The sequence below is a fragment of the Oncorhynchus gorbuscha genome, linkage group LG17, assembly GCF_021184085.1.
Source record: "Oncorhynchus gorbuscha isolate QuinsamMale2020 ecotype Even-year linkage group LG17, OgorEven_v1.0, whole genome shotgun sequence".
Lineage (NCBI taxonomy): Eukaryota > Metazoa > Chordata > Actinopteri > Salmoniformes > Salmonidae > Oncorhynchus > Oncorhynchus gorbuscha.
Window position 1 is genome coordinate 34,582,683 of NC_060189.1, and position 19,041 is coordinate 34,601,723.

At 47.4% G+C, this 19,041-nt stretch overlaps 1 protein-coding gene across 4 annotated transcripts in view; it reads left to right on the forward strand.

Annotated features, from left to right (window-relative positions):
* The window catches only part of LOC124001251 (A-kinase anchor protein 6-like), a 193,060-nt gene that overhangs the window by 163,786 nt on the left and 10,233 nt on the right, over positions 1–19,041 (forward strand). For all 4 annotated transcript variants that reach the window (XM_046307903.1, XM_046307900.1, XM_046307901.1 and 1 more), the window contains exons 12-13: positions 6,028–6,243; positions 9,830–13,267. In XM_046307903.1, coding sequence (XP_046163859.1) covers positions 6,028–6,243; positions 9,830–13,267 — 3,654 coding nt within the window. The remainder of the gene's footprint in view (positions 1–6,027; positions 6,244–9,829; positions 13,268–19,041) is intronic.

A 19,041-nucleotide genomic window follows, 5' to 3' on the forward strand; every position in this document is an offset into this window, starting at 1 on the left:
TGTGAAATAGCATTGTATCTGGTCCAACACAATTTTTTTCAAAAGTTTACTAAGGGTTGATAGCAGGCTGATTGGTCGGCTGTTTGAGCCAGTAAAGGGTGATTTGCTATTCTTGGGCAGCGGAATGACTTTAGCTTCCCTCCAGGCCTGAGGGTACACAGGTTCCTGTTGGCTTAGATGTATCTCGTTATACAACCCCCTAACTATTTGTCAATCAGTCTATTACCCAAGCTAATTCCCTGTCAGACACTCAGGTGTCTTCCTAGTGAGAGAGAGAGAGAGAGAGAGAGAGAGAGAGAGAGAGAGAGAGAGAGAGAGAGAGAGAGAGAGAGAGAGAGAGAGAGAGAGAGAGAGAGAGAGAGAGAGAGAGAGAGAGAGAGAGAGAGAGAGAGAGAGAGAGAGAGAGAGAGAGAGAGAGAGAGAGAGAGAGAGAGAGAGAGAGAGACGCTGGCAGTAAGTGACAGAAAGGATTGAGCTGGAGGCAGTGAGTCTAAACTATGGGAATATGTGTGTGGGAACAAGAATTCATTACACTCATTTGAGATAACAAGTGCTTGTGGTTTTAATTGACTTAATCAACAAATAGAATTAATCAGAGATTTCTAATTAATGGTAATTGATTGAATATCCACTGGGTCACTGTCAGAGTTAAATCCCTGTTTCTGTTCCTTTCAACTGGAGGGCGTCTCGTTTGTCCTTGTCATCGCCATCTTGTCCACATGTATTGAAAATGGACAGACTGAGGATATAAAGGATAGAAGGAGAGCTGTCGATATGTCTTTTAGAGAACAGCAAACAACATTTTGCAACATACACTGACCACAATTTCTTCCCCAGTCTTATTGAACCACTGGCTGTAGAATGGTGTTATTTTGAGGTCTCTTTTATTTTTTTATAATGTCATATCATGGAATAGTACTTTCTCTGGAAATTATTGTGGATTTTATTAGGGGAAATGTAACCAAAATCTCGCTCTTGAAGGTACAGTTGTAGGATCTTAATTCGCAGCAAGATAATCCTGCAGCAACAGGATTTGAACGTTTAGTCCATAATGTTGCTTGATCTGTGGTTAGGCTACTAGCTGGTCAAAATGATCCTACATGAAATATGCAATACTGTTAACATAACTGTGTATTAGTGTGGGTTTTCAGTGAATTTATGTTCATCATGAAGCTCATCTGCATTTCCTGCCATGCAGGAAAATTCTCTGCAACAAAAGTGTTCAAAGTGTAGTTGTCACCTGATCTGTTGCACCTGTCCTTGTGCTTGTCTCCACCCCCTCCAGGTGTCGCCCATCTTCCCCACTTATCCCCTGGGTATTTATACCTGTGTTTTCTGTCTGTCTGTGCCAGTTTGTCTTGCTTGTTCAAGTCAACCAGCGTTTTGTCTCTGCTCTTGGTCCCCACTCCTGTACCCGCCCGCCTGACCACTTTGACTGTCCCTGTCCCTGTCCCTGTCCCTGTCCCTGTCCCTGTCCCTGTCCCTGTCCCTGTCCCTGTCCCTGTCCCTGTCCCTGTCCCTGTCCCTGAGCCTGAGCCTGAGCCTGAGCCTGAGCCTGAGCCTGAGCCTGCCTACTGTCCTGTACCTTTGCTCCACCTCTGGATTACCCACCTGAGCCTGCCTACTGTCCTGTACCTTGGCCTCTACTCTGGATTATGGACCCCTGCCTGTCTTGTCGTTTGCCTGCCCCTGTGGTTACAATACCATTGTTAACTTCACAGTCTGCACTTGGGTCTTACCTTGATTCCTGATAGTTGTTGCATAGACACTATTAGAGGTCGACCGATTGTGATTTTTCAACGCCGATACCGATTATTGGACGACCAGAAAAGCCAATACCGATGATTTTTTTTATTTTTATAATAATGACAATTACAACAATACTGAATGAACACTTATTTTAACTTAATATAATACATCAATAAAATCAATTTAGCCTCAAATAAATAATGCAAAAACAAAGTGTTTGGAGAAGAAAGTAAAAGTGCAATTCGTGCCATGTAAGAAAGCTAACGTTTAAATTCCTTGCTCAGAACATGAGAACATATGAAAGCTGGTGGTTCCTTTTAACATGAATCTTCAATATTACCAGGTAAGAAGTTTTAGGTTGTAGTTATTATAGGAATTATAGGACTATTTCTCTCTATATAATTTGTATTTCATATACCTTTGACTATTGGATGTTCTTTTAGGCACTTTAGTATTGCCAGTGTAACAGTATAGCTTCCGTCCCTCTCCTCGCTCCTCCCTGGGCTCGAACCAGGAACACAACGACAACAGCCACCCTCAAAGCAGTGTTACCCATGCAGAGTAAGGGGAACAACCACTCCAAGTCTCAGAGCGAGTGACGTTTGAAATGCTATTAGCGCGCACCCCGCTAACAAGCTAGCCATTTCACATCGGTTACAACAGCCTAATCTCGGGAGTTGATAGGCTTGAAGTCATAAACAGCACAACGAAGAGCTGCTGGCAAAACGCACGAAAGTGCTGTTTAAATTAATGCTTACTAGCCTGCTGCTGCCTACCACTGCTCAGTCAGACTGCTCTATCAAATCATAGACTTAGTTATAACATAATAACACACAGAAATACGAGCCTTAGGTCATTAATTGGGTTGAATCCGGAAACTATCATCTTGAAAACAAGACGTTTATTCTTTCAGTGAAATACAGAACCGTTTCGTATTTTATCTAAGGGGTGGCATGCATTAGTCTAAATATTCCTGTTACATTGCACAACCTTCAATGTTATGGCATAATTACGTACAATTCTGGCAAATTAGGCATCCCAAACTGTTGCATATACACTGAGAGAAGTGACACAATTTCACCTGGTTAATATTGTCTGCTAACCTGGATTTCTTTATACAGGTTTAAAAATATATACTTCTGTGAATTGATTTTAAGAAAGGAATTGATGTTTATGGTTAGGTACACATTGGAGCAACGATACGCACCGCATCGATTATATGCAACGCAGGACACGCTAGATAAACTAGTAATATCATCAACCACATGTAGTGATTATGATTGATTGATTGTTTTTTATAAGATAAGTTTAATGCTAGCTAGCAACATACCTTGGCTTACTGCATTCGCGTAACAGGCAGTCTCCTCATGGAGTGCAATAAGAGGCAGGTGGTTAGAGCATTGAACTAGTTAACTGTAAGGTTGCAAGATTGAATCCCCCGAGCTGACAAGGTGAAAATATGTTATTCTGTCTCTGAACGAGGCAGTTAACCCACCGTTCCTCGGCCATCATTGAAAATAAGAATGTGTTCTTAACTGACTTGCCTAGTTAAATAAAGATGAAATAAAGGTTTAAAAAAATATATATATAAATAAAAAAATACTGATTTCCGATTGTTATGAAAACTTTAAATCGGCCCTAATTAAACGGCCATTCCGATTAATCGGTCGACTTCTAGACAGTATGGTTTTAATATCACAGATAGTCAAATTCACACAAGTTTTCAGTATGCACTATACCACCGTTTTTAAAGCTTCTCAATGGATATTCTCAATTGAAAGAGCTTTTTAGTCCAGGACGAGGCTTAATCTCTGTTTAAGCAACCATCCCATGTTGAATGATCAAATTAAGATCCTACACCTCTACTGTAGACCTGCTTTTATGTAAAGAGGATGCATTGAGAGACAGAGATGCGTATTTGGGAGGTCTCCATTTGCCTGTGCTGTGATTACTGTACCTGCTCCAATAGGACTGGGTCTGCAACCCACTACAGATTAATACAGTACACAAGATGGATCATGCCCTGTGATAGAGTCCTGACTCCCGAGGAGCATGTGATGAGCTCTGAATAGCCATCTCTAATAGTCATCTCTAACAGCCTCTAGATTGTGTTTCCAGCTCCACCGGGGCCGCATATTACCAGACAGCTGATCTTAAGATTCCTTTATTAAAAAACATCTGATAGGTGGTCTTGACAGACCAGTGAATTTGAGAGATGGCCGTTTTGGTTTTTGTTGTGTTTTTTTTGGTTGGGCTTTGTGATATCTGGATAAGGACAATAGAGCGTCTTGGAGAGAGGCCAGTTTTCTAGCAGCACTGACTGGTAGCCAGTCCCAAATCTCGGCTTGAAACGGACTCATTGTATGGTTCTCTCTCTTCATACAGGGGGAATGCAGACAGCCCACTCCACTGCTCCATGCATTTGGAAAAGCTTTTTAGCAAATATTGGCAGATACCCCTAGCCTCTATGTCAATAAGGACTCAATCAGGAGGGGAAATCAGTTTATGAAACGCAGCAATGCAGAAAGAATGGGGCCGAAGGAGTTGTGAGGAGGGTGTTTGGAAATGTAAAAAGCTTGATCTTCCAGTGGCCATTTAGCACGATGCTATTGGCCATAGTTGTAGCTTTCTAATCTAATCGTGTGGAGTCGTACTGTAGCGGATATGAATATGAGATGTATTATTCGCTTGCCTTGACTTACCTGTAGGTACATAAGAACCAGTCTGAGAGAGAAACAAGCAACTTCAGGATCTACTGGTTCCCATTGCAATGAGCCTGTAGTGTGTCTGAGTCTGTATCTCAAATGACAACATGTGCCCTGGTCAAAAGTAGAGCACTGTATAGGGAATAGGGTGGCATTGGGGATGGAGTTCATGTGCGTGTTTTTTAGTAATCTGTCAGTTGTCGAGGGGCTACTGACTCTCTAAACCCATGGCTATTGTACAGGGTAACTTTATCACTGACAACAACCTTCCCCCTTCCTCTCAGAACACAGCCATTGCATTTTGCAATCACATTACCTGTTTAAAAAGACCAGGGAGGGCTGTAAATATATGCTAAAACGGGGTGGAAACTGCTGAGAAAAATCCAATTTGAATGTAATAGTGTTTAATATTTATTGGAAAATGTAAAGAAAATGTAAGGGAATGCTTTTCAGAGCAAGCAGGATTTACATAAATTGTTCTTCCAATGTTTTTGTCCTTTTGCACGCAGACAGGAAGGAGCATTGGTTCTCTAGTCACTATGCCATCGCTGCATATTTAAAAAGGGGGTCTTGGCCTGGGCCACACACACATTGGTGTTTCACTGTTTAAGAAGGTGTTAGTATGTGTTGTGGTTGTTGCGGTTCCATTACATGGGACATCATACCACCACACACTGCAGCAGCTAGCGTATTGAAGTTAAAGCAGCCTACAGTGGGGGCTTTGCCCTTTTAATGTTGAATATTTCTCCTCTTTATGGCAGACATAAAAGGGGGTAGGAGCCTGATTTACATACAATCCTGACAGGGCATATTGTTGTGGAGACCTCATCAGTGGCGTAGGGGGGTAGTCCGGGGCGTAGTGAGGGTAGTCCCAGGTCGCCCCTGAAGTGTGGCTGTGGAGGGAAAAGGAGAGGCTGGGACTGTGTCTCAAATGGTGCCCTATTCCCTAAACGGTGCACTACTTTTGACCAGGGGTTCTGGTCAAAAGCAGTGCACTATATAGGGAATAGGGTACCATTTGAGACACTGCGGGGTCTGGGTTGCATTAAGCCACATTTAAGCAAAACAGCAGCAGTAGTAGGAGCAGTAGGGAAAAGAAGCACGGCTTTAAAGAGAATAATAAAATGCTAATTTTAAAATCACACATTTGTAGGCTTTACAGAGAGAGGAAAAATATACCATAGCCATATTCAATTAAGTTCATTAGCAGGTTTTTGGCTGTTAATGGTTTGACAGCTTCGTCTAACTCTTTGAACTATAAAGACCCGTACACACATGCTGGTATTCATGACTTCTTCTCCTGAGTCCCCCACTCCCCACCATGGTGCCAATTAATATGGTTACAAAGGCTACTGTAACTAGGCCTCTTAAAACCTACTGTACACTATGAAATGTGCTCTAAAGGAGTATTCCAAACTTTTTACAGTTTTATGTTGACTCTCTTTTTCTCTCTCGCTCCCTCTCTCCCTCTCCGCCTCACTCTCTCACTCTCCTCCTTGTCCCTCTCCCTCTCCTCCTCTCCATCTCCCCCTCCCTCTCCTCCACACCCCTCTCTCTGCCCCCCCCTCTCTAGTCTCTGTGTCTGGAGGTACGTGGAAGGCGTAAGGGCGTGTCCTCTGTACTGAGGTTGTGCCAGCGGCTGCAGGAGCAGCAGAGTGTTTCAGACTCAGACCAACAGGCCCTGCAGCTTCAGCTGCTCACCGTCAACCTGGAGCGTCGCTGGGAGGCCATCGTCATGCAGGTGCTGCAGTGGCAGACACGCCTCCGGAGGTCCCTGGGGACAGATCAGGTGAGACCTCAGACATGCCTTGCATGGCACCACTTGGTTCAAATACTGTTAAGATACTGACCTGACACAATAGGGGAACTCAATAACGGTATGAGCAGTATACAGTTTATACAATATATAAGGTACCTCTCAGAGCAGATGAGACATCAGCCCAGCCTGGGTGGCACAACTCGGTTCATGTAAGTCTGACTGTAAAGATACCCAATACAAGGGATGGGTGACTCCAGTCCCCAAGGGACCTTGGGTGTCTGCTGCTTTTCTCACTTAATTGCAGAATTGACCACTTAGATACTGCTGGTCACGTGGATATACTTTGTACACAGGGCGGCAGATAACCTAGCTGTTAAGAACGTTAGGCCAGTAACCGAATGTTCGCTGGTTCGAATCTGTCTATGTGCCCTTGAGCAAGGCACTTAACTCTAATTGCTCTAATTGCTCCTGTAATTTGCTCTGGATAAGAGTGTTTGCTAAATGACTCGAATGTACATTTATATACTAGCAGCTAGCTATACATTCCGTTTCAGTCATAAAAATTCCGTTTATACCCTATAAAGAAGCCCCAACTCTAGAATGACCTATTTATGAGTTGTATTATTCCTCTCAAAGTGAACTGTCCAGGAGTAAGTTATTTAGGCCAGAGAAAAAGAAGATAATGCAGTGCCTGGTAATAATGTAGTGCACTGTAACTATAATGGAGATATACTAGTGATGTACACGGCAGGGAAAGTGGCTGTGGTACATTTGAATATACGGGCTACGTACCAAATGGCACCCTTTCCTATAGTGAGCTACTTTTGACCAGGGCCCAAAGGAATAGGGTGCCATTTCAAGTCAAATCAAACTTTATTCGTCACACGCGCCAAATACAACAAGTGTAGACCTTACCGTGAGTTGCTTACTTTTGGTACGCAGCTTTGGATATATGAAAGGAGGGGGACGGGCGGCTGGTTGGAGATGGTCCCTTCCCATCTGACTGAACCCAGCATTGAACCCACTCCATCAGCAGGTGGTGTTGCCAAAGAATCATTGAGTGACGTTAATGTGTTAAGTGCACCATTCTTCCACGAGATATTCCATCATTTGGTATTTTGTTGATGGTGATGGAAAATGCCGTCTCTGGCACTGCTCCAGAATCTTCCATAAGTGTTCAATTGAGTTGAGATCTGGTGACTGAGAAACACACACACACACACACACACACACACACACACACACACACACACACACACACACACACACACACACACACACACACACACACACACACACACACACACACACACACACACACACACACACACACACACACACACACACACACACACACACACACCCTTTTAAAACCCGCTATGCTCCTATGAGACCCCTCTTTCAAAGACACTGAGATCTCTTCTTCTAGTCATGGTAGCCAAAAGAATGGGCAACTGGGCATTTTTATACATGACCCTAAGCATGATGGGATGTTAATTTCTTAATTAACTCACAGCTGTGGTTCACACCTGTGTGGAAGCACCTGCTTTCTATATACTTCCCTCATTTACTTAAGTGTTTCCTTTATTTTGGCAGCTACCTGTATGATCTCAAGGCATGCCTTCACAATGCGACTCTATAGCCATTGATGACATTCTATACAGTACATTGGCTCAACCCCAGCCGTTCTACATTTCTACAGTGGGATATTCTGGCAGTGTGAGACTATTCTATACACAATCCCCATTTTGCTCATGAATGCGTAATGGCACAAGGCTCAGCTCCAAATTTAGCAAATAGAGGCTTGTTAAAAAGTGGTTAGAGTAGTACATGAGTAGTTGCTCTGTAAGGTACCGGTGTTTCCATCAGTCTGTTTATGTAATGTGGAGAACAGATGGAATCGCCGTTAAATCTGTAACTCAGTAGAATGGCCGCCACAACCAACACCTCTTCTATTCTCATGTAGATTAGATGGACATCTTCACTCATAGTCCATAGTCTCTCTCTCTGTGCTCTCGACCGCATTCCTGGAGGACAGCAACGTGCTACTGTGGACCGGGTTAGGGGTTAATCCAGTCAATTCAGGAGGTGAATTGAAGTACATGAATTAAAGTGTGAAAAATGCCCTTCGAAAACTATCCCCAAAGAAAACCCCCCATAGAAACCGAAATGTAACGTTATGACTCACTACCTGACCCCATCCCTGCTGTGATGGAAGCTTCATCCTCAGCTCCTGTACAAAATCCCAATGCAGGCAGGGTTTTTGGGTTGGTTGGTTGTCCACTCTGTTATAACCACTCCAGTGCAACAGGAAGAGAAGACAAAATAGCAAAAGCAACTAGAAATCTGACCTTGCAGGCTGAAGTGCAATTTCACCGGGAGGATGTGTTCAGAATAGGGGAGAAACATAACACATATTCGCTGGGTTTTGTTTCTAAATGAAATACTGTGCTCAATGATAAAACGGCTGTGGCCATGACAGTCCCTTCTGTAGACACCGGCCCCACACTCTGAGACATTGCAGGGCTAGCAGGGCCCGCCTTTTCTAGCGTCTGTGAAAGTGAGAACGTTTTTCAACTTGGGTATTTTGAGAGCCCTCCTCTGTTACCATTCCATGTGGCGCGGAGGTGTGTGAAAAATATCATGTTTAAAGGCAATCATTCTCCTGTCAGTAAGGGGATTCTTGTCTTATTAGTTTCTCATAAAGTGCCCAATAAGACTGCCTAGCCTGTGTTCCTTGTGTGTTCCTTGTGTGCTCCTGGTGACCATTTAGTTCAATACTATATGTGTGTTATTAAGGTGTGTTATTAATGCTACAGGTGACGGCTTTAGTTCAGATATCTTCTGAGCACTAAGATCATCTTAAAGGGGTCATCTACAGTACAGACAACAACAAAGCGGACACTGTACCACTGTTTTGGTAAACAGTGGCGGAGGGTGGATGAACAATGGTCGCCCCTGATTAGTTAGTTAGTTAGATAGTTGCTTGGTGCAACATTTAGTCCTGTTGTTTAGGTTAGCTGAGGCAGCTAGCGCAGAGATAATCATTATTTTGATTTGATTAGACTGATTGATTGTTCTCACAACGGAAGGTTTTATCCTGCATTAGCAATCCCAGCTTCGAGTCATTAGGATTTTCCTTATCAGCAAGTAGAGAATAAACAGAAATCTAATAAAAATTCATTGCACCGGGTGTGCCACATAGCAAGCGTTAGATTTACCACTTTATTAGATTAATGAGATAAAAATGGCTAATATAAATAGGCCCTCTCTCTTATATTAACGAGATGCCAAGCAATTTGTACAATTGTGTCCTCCTTAGCTAAATGTCTGTGTCTAAGCACATTTCAAGACAATGGCACTTTGTTTGAGAGTTGTGCTATGGAATGCATTGCTTTTTAAATACTCTGATTATGTGATTTAGAATCCTGCCTAAAATGTAAAGTACTGTATGCATAATTGTTTTCAGAAGATATCATTTGATTTCAGTTATTAATACAGTATAAAAAAAACAGGATACAATTTTTGATTGATTTCAGAAGTGAACCTGGTCATTTCAATCATTTTGAACCATTTCATTTGAGCTTCTCCCTTTTATCTCTCTGTCTCTTGGAAGGTCCCAGGGAACCTTGTGGAGGCTGGTCTCATGGACCTCCACGGCCCAGCAGAGGACTCCTGGGAGTGGGATGAAATGGACATGACTATCGTGGAGCACATGGAGCCACAGGAATTTGATGACAAACAAAACGCTGAATGTGATTCAGGTCCAGGATCCCCCGGGGCCAGTTTAGACTATGACAAGTCCGAGGCGAGCCTGCATGTTACTCAGCGAGGAATATTCTTGAGCGAATCATCCAGAGTGATGCCTCTGTCTTCTCAGCGTCCCAGTGTCTATCAGGTGTACAACCTGCATAATGTAGAGCTCTACAGACAACCTCAATTCCCCTCCGTACACAAGACCTCTTCTCCAGCCAAAGCTGGGAGGAAGCAGCCTCTTCTGAAGAGCCTGAGCAAAGACTCCTCCTTCTCATCTGTGGAGTCCTTGCCAGACCTCCTAGGGGGACTGCTCGGCGGGGGGATGCATGGGGGCCGTGGCGAGTCCGCCCGCAGATCAGAGAGCGAGAGCGGGATAGTCAGCGAGGGCGACACAGAGACCACGGCCAACTCCGAGATCTGTCCGGAAGACCCCAGGAGAAGGGGTAGCACCTCCCTCACACCGCCCACAGGAGACGACTCGCCTGGGGAAAAGGACGAAGAGAGGGACAGGGTGTGTGATGAGGACATTGACAGGATCCTGGAGCGGGCCAACAATGTAGCTCTGTATGGGGACTGTGTGGCTGTCACGGCACTGAGAGACATAGACAGAGACATAGACAGAGACCAAAGTAGATCCAAAGCAGGGAAAAATAGGAGAGGAGGAGAGGAGGGATGTGGAGGAGGGGAGAACTGGAGGAGACACAGGAGAGAGCCTAATGTTGAGATCCTGATCAACGGACGTGGCTTCTGCTCTGACACTGAGGAAGATGAGACTCACGATGAGAGGAGAGTGACAGGAGGGAAGGGCCGTAGAGACGGAGAGCTTCCCCATCTGTCCCAGGGGTCGTCCCTGGAGTCCCTGTATGCAGCGGGGGAGCTATTTCCATCCGGCAAAGACACTCTGCAGCGCTCCATGTCTCTAGAGAGCTGGCTGGCCCCATGTAAGAGCTGGGAGAAGGCCGAGGGAGAGGGAGATGGAGGCAGCCAGGGCAGCCTGAGGGAGCTGGGCCTGGGCATCGGAGCCATGGAGCCCACAGGGGAACTGAGCCGTAGGACTCTAGAGCTCCTCAAACGCCTGGAGAACATCCAGACCCCGCTACACGACCTAAAAATGACACGCAGCATCTCTGACATCACCCTGCTGAGCAGCAAGTCCCTGCGCCTCCCAGGGGCCGGATATGGATCTGGGGGGCCCGGGCATGCTGGGCGCCTCTCCGGGGGCCGCGGTGGTCCCCCCTCCTCAGTCAACGAGAGCTCGGCGGCGTCTCTGACAGAGCTGAGCAGCACGGAGGACTCGTCAGTGGGCTCTGAGGACCTGGCTGTGCTTAGGAACCGCTGCTGTCTGCTGGACTCCAATGCCTCCTTCAGGAAGCACAACCACCGGGCCCAGCCGGCAGGTCATCATGGAGGTCACAGGGGTCACGACGAGGCAGACGCCAGCATCAGCATGGTGGTCAACGTGTCGTGCACCTCGGCCTGTACGGACGACGAGGACGACAGTGACCTTCTGTCCAGTTCCACGCTGACCCTGACTGAGGAGGAGCTGGGTATCAAGGAGGATGAGGAGGAGGACTCTTCAGTTACCTCTGAGGAGGAGTACACGGAGGGCTCCTTCACCCTGGGCCTGGAGTACATGAAGAACGAGTTCCACAACTGGATCCAGAAGCCCTCCCGCTCCCAGCAGCAGTCCCAGTCCGGCTCCGGCAGAGACAAGAACCAAGGGGATGACCCTCTAGGGGACGAGCTGCAGTGTGGCACCCTTTCCAGAGATAACACTAGCAGGCCGTCTGTAGGCAACGAGCGCCGCTCCTTCCTGAGCCCCACGGCGCTGAGGCTGCTTGAGTCCCACACCAACAGCATCGTGCAAAAGGAGTGTCTCCAAGGGCGGGACGTGGGGGACACCAACAGGAAGAACGCCACAAGGAGCTACATTAGCCAGTTTGTAGATGACATGGAGAACGGGAACGTGGACAACTCTCATATCAAAGGGAAGGATGAGGACGATGAGCTGTTGAGAGAGGAGGGGAGCCTCTTCACCATGAAAGGGGAGTCCTTCAAAGAATTCTATGTGAACGAGTCATCGATGAATGGAGGGGGGGACCAAAGAGGGGGTATGATCACGTCCACCACGCCTTCTTCATGTGAGACGCTGTCCCATCTCCAGGCCAAAGAGTCATCTCTGGAGGGCCAACTCCAAGGGGAGATCCCCTGCCACAGCTCCAGCCACTCTTCCCCCTCTCTCTCTCCCCTGGAGGACTGCCGGGGGTCCCACCAACACCACATCCTCCAGAGACCACCACACTCTGGGAACAACAGCCAGGAGAACCTCTTCTCCTCCTTCCTCAGTGATGTCCACACCCAGCAGAGCAGACGAGAGGCCGGCTCCAACCCGGGCCCAGACCCCAACTCAGACCGCCCCTGCTGCAGCCACCCCCACCCCCAGCCTCCCCCACGCAAGGACCAGAAGAGCCAGGAGAACGTGCACAACTTTGTGATGGAGATCATTGACATGGCTTCTGTGGTTCTGAAGAACAAGGAGAGCCAGGCGGAAGACCAAGAGAGACCTGGACAGACTGGAGCCCAGATCAGGGACAAGGTCCTGGAGCACTCCCACCGGCCCATTCACCTCCGCAAGGGAGACTTTTACTCCTATCTGTCCCTCTCCTCCCACGACTCAGACTGTGGAGAGGTCAGCGTCTGCTTAGACAGCAAAAGCACCACCCCCTTACTGTCGACTACCCCAGACATCCGGGACGAGGAGATGCTGTTCGAGGCCTGCACTGAGGAAGTGTACCTGGGACCTCCTCTCTGCTACAGCATGGCCATCACCAAGAGGCCCAGGAGGCACAGTCCCAAACTAATGGACTACTATTCCTCCTCTCCCTCTGCCCAGAGTCAGAGCCACGCACCTCTGCCTGCATGCAATGAATACCAAAAAGCACATGGTATTTCTCCTGGAAGTATAGCTGAGAGCCAGCTACAGTGCCATAATGAGGCTTCTTATCTTAATCCGTTACCATGTGAAACTCTGATAGACACTGTTGAATGTTTAGCAGATACTGAAATGCTTGAATCCAATATTTCCCCTGTAATGACTAAGATAAGAGTCTCTTGCTCCAGTACAAATCCTTTAAAAGAGGAAGGCAGCCTCTGTATTAATCCTAAAATTAACTGTCCCCCGATAAGAAAGTGTGATAGAGATGAAAAAGGGCCTTCTTCACAGTGGATGAAACAGAAGAGTGCCAGGAAAGGCCACAGCTCTCTTCAGGAAGTCAAGTCAACTCATAAACAGCAACAGGTGAGTTTAGACATTATACCCACCCTTCTATCTCGCGGTAATGGGACTGGTGTGCATTTCAGTCTGTATGTATCATATCTGGGACTAAATATTGAAGGGGTATTTTTATTCACACCTTCGTTCATCCCCTCCCCTCCCTCCTCCGCCTCTTCTTCCCCTGAAGTGTCGATGGAAGAGGGATTTGCCTAGAATCCTCCGGGTTAAGAATGTTAAGGTCTACGGAACAGAATAATCATAATCAGTCAGATTAAATTATGATTCATAAGCAAGAATTCCTGGCGAAGAATCATTACTTCATTTCATGACTGAATTAGCATGTGTTTGTGTTCTTTTAAGCGGTTTCTCTATTTCATATGCTAAGTTGCCAGGGCTCTGGCTGGTCTCTTCAGAAACCTGATGCCTGACCTTCCACCACACTATTCTTTGTCTGTGTCAATTGTTGAATAATTAAGTGATTACCTTGTAAACTGCCGTAATTATAAAAACATCCAACAAAGGAAGCTAAAAGGTGTAGACATAATGATTCTTCTACGGGCAGGAAATGTAATTGATACACAGATCTTTACAAACAGATTCTTCAAATCTTTTTTTTTTTTGTCACATGCGCCGAATACAACAGATGGTAGACCTTACCATGAAATGCTTACTTACAAGCCCTTAACCAACAATTAATTTAAAGAAATAGAGACTAAAAATAACAAGTCTATGTGCAGGGGATACCGGTACGGGGATACAGGTTAGTTGAGGTCATTTTTACATGTCGGTAGGGTTAAAGTGACAATGCATAGATAATAAACAGCAAGTAGCAGCAGTGTAACAGCAAAGTGGGGCGGGCAGGGGGCAATGTAAATAGTCTGGGTGGCCATTTGATTAATTGTTCAGCAGTCTAGAAGCTGTTGAAGGAGCCTTTTGGACCCACAGTGGCAAGAAAAAGTATATGAACCCTTTGGAAATATCTGGATTTCTGCATAAAATTGTAATAAAATTGGATCTGATCTTCATCTAGGTCACAACAATAGACAAACACTGCTTAAACTGATAACACACAAACAATTATATGTTTTCATGTCTTTATTGAACACATTGTGTAAACATCCACAGTGCAGTGTCATGTTTGTCATTTATTATCATGTCTTGTCCCTGTGCTCCCCATGCTATTCGTTTCCCTCTGCTGGTCTTATTTGGTTCTTTCCCTCCTTCTATCCCTCTCTCTCCCCCTCCCTCTCTCACTCTCTCGCTCTCTCTTCTCTCTATCGTTCCGTTCCTGCTCCCAGCTGTTCCTATTCCCCTAATCATCATTTAATCTTCCCACACCTGTTCCCGATCCTTTCCCCTGATTAGAGTCCCTATTTATTCCTTTGTGATCCGTTCCTGTCCCGTCGGTTCCTTGTATTGTATTCACCATGCTGTGATTGCGTTTCGCCCTGTCCTGTCGTGTTTTTGCTGTGATTGTGTATCGCCCTGTCCTGTCGTGTTTTTTTGCCTTCATCAGATGCTGCGTGTGAGCAGGTGTCTCTGTCGACTACGGCCTGCGCCTACCCGAAGCGACCTGCAGTCTGTGGCCGCTTCTCCAGTTATTTCCCCTCTACAAGTCTAGAGGATTTCTGTTATTCCCTGTTTGGACTTAAATAAACTCTGTTTCTGTTAAGTCGCTTTTGGGTCCTCTTTCACCTGCATGATAGAAGGAACCGACCAAGGAATGGACCCAGCGACTTCAGACGCTCGTTACACTGCCGTCGAGATCCAAGGAGCCATGCTCGGCAGACACGAGCAGGAATTGTCTGCTGCTCGCCATGCCGTGGAGAACCTGGCCGCTCAGGTTTCCGACCTCTCTGGACAGTTCCAGAGTCTACGTCTCGTGCCACCTGTTACTTCCTGGCCTGCCGAGCCTCCAGAACCTAGGGTTAATAACCCACCTTGCTACTCCGGGCAGCCCACTGAGTGCCGCTCCTTTCTCACGCAGTGTGAGATTGTGTTCTCTCTCCAACCCAACACATACTCTAGAGAGAGAGCTCGGGTTGCTTACGTCATTTCACTCCTTACTGGCCGGGCTCGAGAATGGGGCACAGCTATCTGGGAGGCAAGGGCTGATTGCTCTAACAAATTCCAGAACTTTAAAGAGGAGATGATTCGGGTTTTTGACCGTTCAGTTTTTGGTGGGGAGGCTTCTAGGGCCCTGGCTTCCTTATGCCAAGGTGAACGGTCCATAACGGATTATTCCATTGAGTTTCGCACTCTTGCTGCCTCTAGTGAGTGGAACGAGCCGGCGCTGCTCGCTCGTTTTCTGGAGGGACTCCACGCAGTGGTTAAGGATGAGATTCTCTCCCGGGAGGTTCCTTCAGATGTGGACTCTTTGATTGCTCTCGCCATCCGCATAGAACGACGGGTAGATCTTCGTCACCGGGCTCGTGGAAGAGAGCTCGCATCAACGGTGTTTCCCTGCTCCGCATCGCAACCATCTCCCTCCTCTGGCTTTGAGACTGAGCCCATGCAGCTGGGAGGGATTCGCATCTCGAATAAGGAGAGGGAACGGAGGATCACCAACCGCCTGTGCCTCTATTGCGGAGTTGCTGGACATTTTGTTAATTCATGTCCAGTAAAAGCCAGAGCTCATCTGTAAGCGGAGGGCTACAGGTGAGCGCAACTACTCAAGTCTCTCCATCAAGGTCCTGTACTACTTTGTCGGTCCACCTACGCTGGACCGGTTCGGGTGCTACATGTAGTGCCTTGATAGACTCTGGGGCTGAGGGTTGTTTCATGGACGAAGCATGGGTTCGGAAACATGACATTCCTTTCAGAGAGTTAGATAAGCCTACGCCCATGTTCGCCTTAGATGGTAGTCATCTTCCCAGTATCAGATTTGAGTACCGGGTTCTGCCGTTCGGTCTCGCCAATGCGCCAGCTGTTTTTCAGGCATTAGTTAATGATGTTCTGAGAGACATGCTGAACATTTTTGTTTTTGTCTATCTTGACGATATCCTGATTTTTTCTCCGTCACTCGAGATTCATGTTCAGCACGTTCGACGTGTTCTACAGCGCCTTTTAGAGAATTGTCTCTACGTAAAGGCTGAGAAGTGCTCTTTTCATGTCTCCTCCGTTACTTTTCTCGGTTCCGTTATTTCCGCTGAAGGCATTCAGATGGATTCCGCTAAGGTCCAAGCTGTCAGTGATTGGCCCGTTCCAAGGTCACGTGTCGAGTTGCAGCGCTTTTTAGGTTTCGCTAATTTCTATCGGCGTTTCATTCGTAATTTCGGTCAAGTTGCTGCCCCTCTCACAGCTCTTACTTCTGTCAAGACGTGTTTTAAGTGGTCCGGTTCCGCCCAGGGAGCTTTTGATCTTCTAAAAGAACGTTTTACGTCCGCTCCTATCCTCGTTACTCCTGACGTCACTAGACAATTCATTGTCGAGGTTGACGCTTCAGAGGTAGGCGTGGGAGCCATTCTATCCCAGCGCTTCCAGTCTGACGATAAGGTTCATCCTTGCGCTTATTTTTCTCATCGCCTGTCGCCATCTGAGCGCAACTATGATGTGGGTAACCGTGAACTGCTCGCCATCCGCTTAGCCCTAGGCGAATGGCGACAGTGGTTGGAGGGGGCGACCGTTCCTTTTGTCGTTTGGACAGACCATAAGAACCTTGAGTACATCCGTTCTGCCAAACGACTTAATGCCCGTCAAGCTCGTTGGGCGTTGTTTTTCGCTCGTTTCGAGTTTGTGATTTCTTACCGTCCGGGTAGCAAGAACACCAAGCCTGATGCCTTATCCCGTCTGTTTAGTTCTTCTGTGGCTTCTACTGATCCCGAGGGGATTCTTCCTTATGGGCGTGTTGTCGGGTTAACAGTCTGGGGAATTGAAAGACAGGTTAAGCAAGCACTCACGCACACTGCGTCGCCGCGCGCTTGTCCTAGTAACCTCCTTTTCGTTCCTGTTTCCACTCGTCTGGCTGTTCTTCAGTGGGCTCACTCTGCCAAGTTAGCTGGTCATCCCGGTGTTCGAGGCACTCTTGCGTCTATTCGCCAGCGCTTTTGGTGGCCGACTCAGGAGCGTGACACGCGCCGTTTCGTGGCTGCTTGTTCGGACTGCGCGCAGACTAAGTCGGGTAACTCTCCTCCTGCCGGTCGTCTCAGACCGCTCCCCATTCCTTCTCGACCATGGTCTCACATTGCCTTAGACTTCATTACCGGTCTGCCTTTATCTGCGGGGAAGACTGTGATTCTGACGGTTGTCGATAGGTTCTCTAAGGCGGCACATTTCATTCCCCTCGCTAAACTTCCTTCCGCTAAGGAGACGGCACAAATCATTATTGAGAATGTATTCAGAATTCATGGCCTCCCGTTAGACGCCGTTTCAGACAGAGGCCCGCAATTCACGTCACAGTTTTGGAGGGAGTTCTGTCGTTTGATTGGTGCGTCCGTCAGTCTCTCTTCCGGGTTTCATCCCCAGTCTAACGGTCAAGCAGAGAGGGCCAATCAGACGATTGGTCGCATACTACGCAGCCTTTCTTTCAGAAACCCTGCGTCTTGGGCAGAACAGCTCCCCTGGGCAGAATACGCTCACAATTCGCTTCCTTCGTCTGCTACCGGGTTATCTCCGTTTCAGAGTAGTCTGGGTTACCAGCCTCCTCTGTTCTCATCCCAGCTTGCCGAGTCCAGCGTTCCCTCCGCTCAAGCGTTTGTCCAACGTTGTGAGCGCACCTGGAGGAGGGTGAGGTCTGCACTTTGCCGTTACAGGGCACAGACGGTGAGAGCCGCCAATAAACGCAGGATTAAGAGTCCAAGGTATTGTTGCGGCCAGAGAGTGTGGCTTTCCACTCGCAACCTTCCTCTTACGACAGCTTCTCGTAAGTTGACTCCGCGGTTCATTGGTCCGTTCCGTGTCTCCCAGGTCGTCAATCCTGTCGCTGTGCGACTGCTTCTTCCGCGACATCTTCGTCGCGTCCATCCTGTCTTCCATGTCTCCTGTGTTAAGCCCTTTCTTCGCACCCCCGTTCGTCTTCCCTCCCCCTCCCGTCCTTGTCGAGAGCGCACCTATTTACAAGGTACATAGGATCATGGACATGCGTTCTCGGGGACGGGGTCACCAATACCTAGTGGATTGGGAGGGTTACGGTCCTGAGGAGAGGAGTTGGGTTCCGTCTCGGGACGTGCTGGACCGTTCACTCATCGATGATTTCCTCCGTTGCCGCCAGGATTCCTCCTCGAGTGCGCCAGGAGGCGCTCGGTGAGTGGGGGGTACTGTCATGTTTGTCATTTATTATCATGTCTTGTCCCTGTGCTCCCCATGCTATTCGTTTCCCTCTGCTGGTCTTATTTGGTTCTTTCCCTCCTTCTATCCCTCTCTCTCCCCCTCCCTCTCTCACTCTCTCGCTCTCTCTTCTCTCTATCGTTCCGTTCCTGCTCCCAGCTGTTCCTATTCCCCTAATCATCATTTAATCTTCCCACACCTGTTCCCGATCCTTTCCCCTGATTAGAGTCCCTATTTATTCCTTTGTGATCCGTTCCTGTCCCGTCGGTTCCTTGTATTGTATTCACCATGCTGTGATTGCGTTTCGCCCTGTCCTGTCGTGTTTTTGCTGTGATTGTGTATCGCCTGTCCTGTCGTGTTTTTTTGCCTTCATCAGATGCTGCGTGTGAGCAGGTGTCTCTGTCGACTACGGCCTGCGCCTACCCGAAGCGACCTGCAGTCTGTGGCCGCTTCTCCAGTTATTTCCCCTCTACAAGTCTAGAGGATTTCTGTTATTCCCTGTTTGGACTTAAATAAACTCTGTTTCTGTTAAG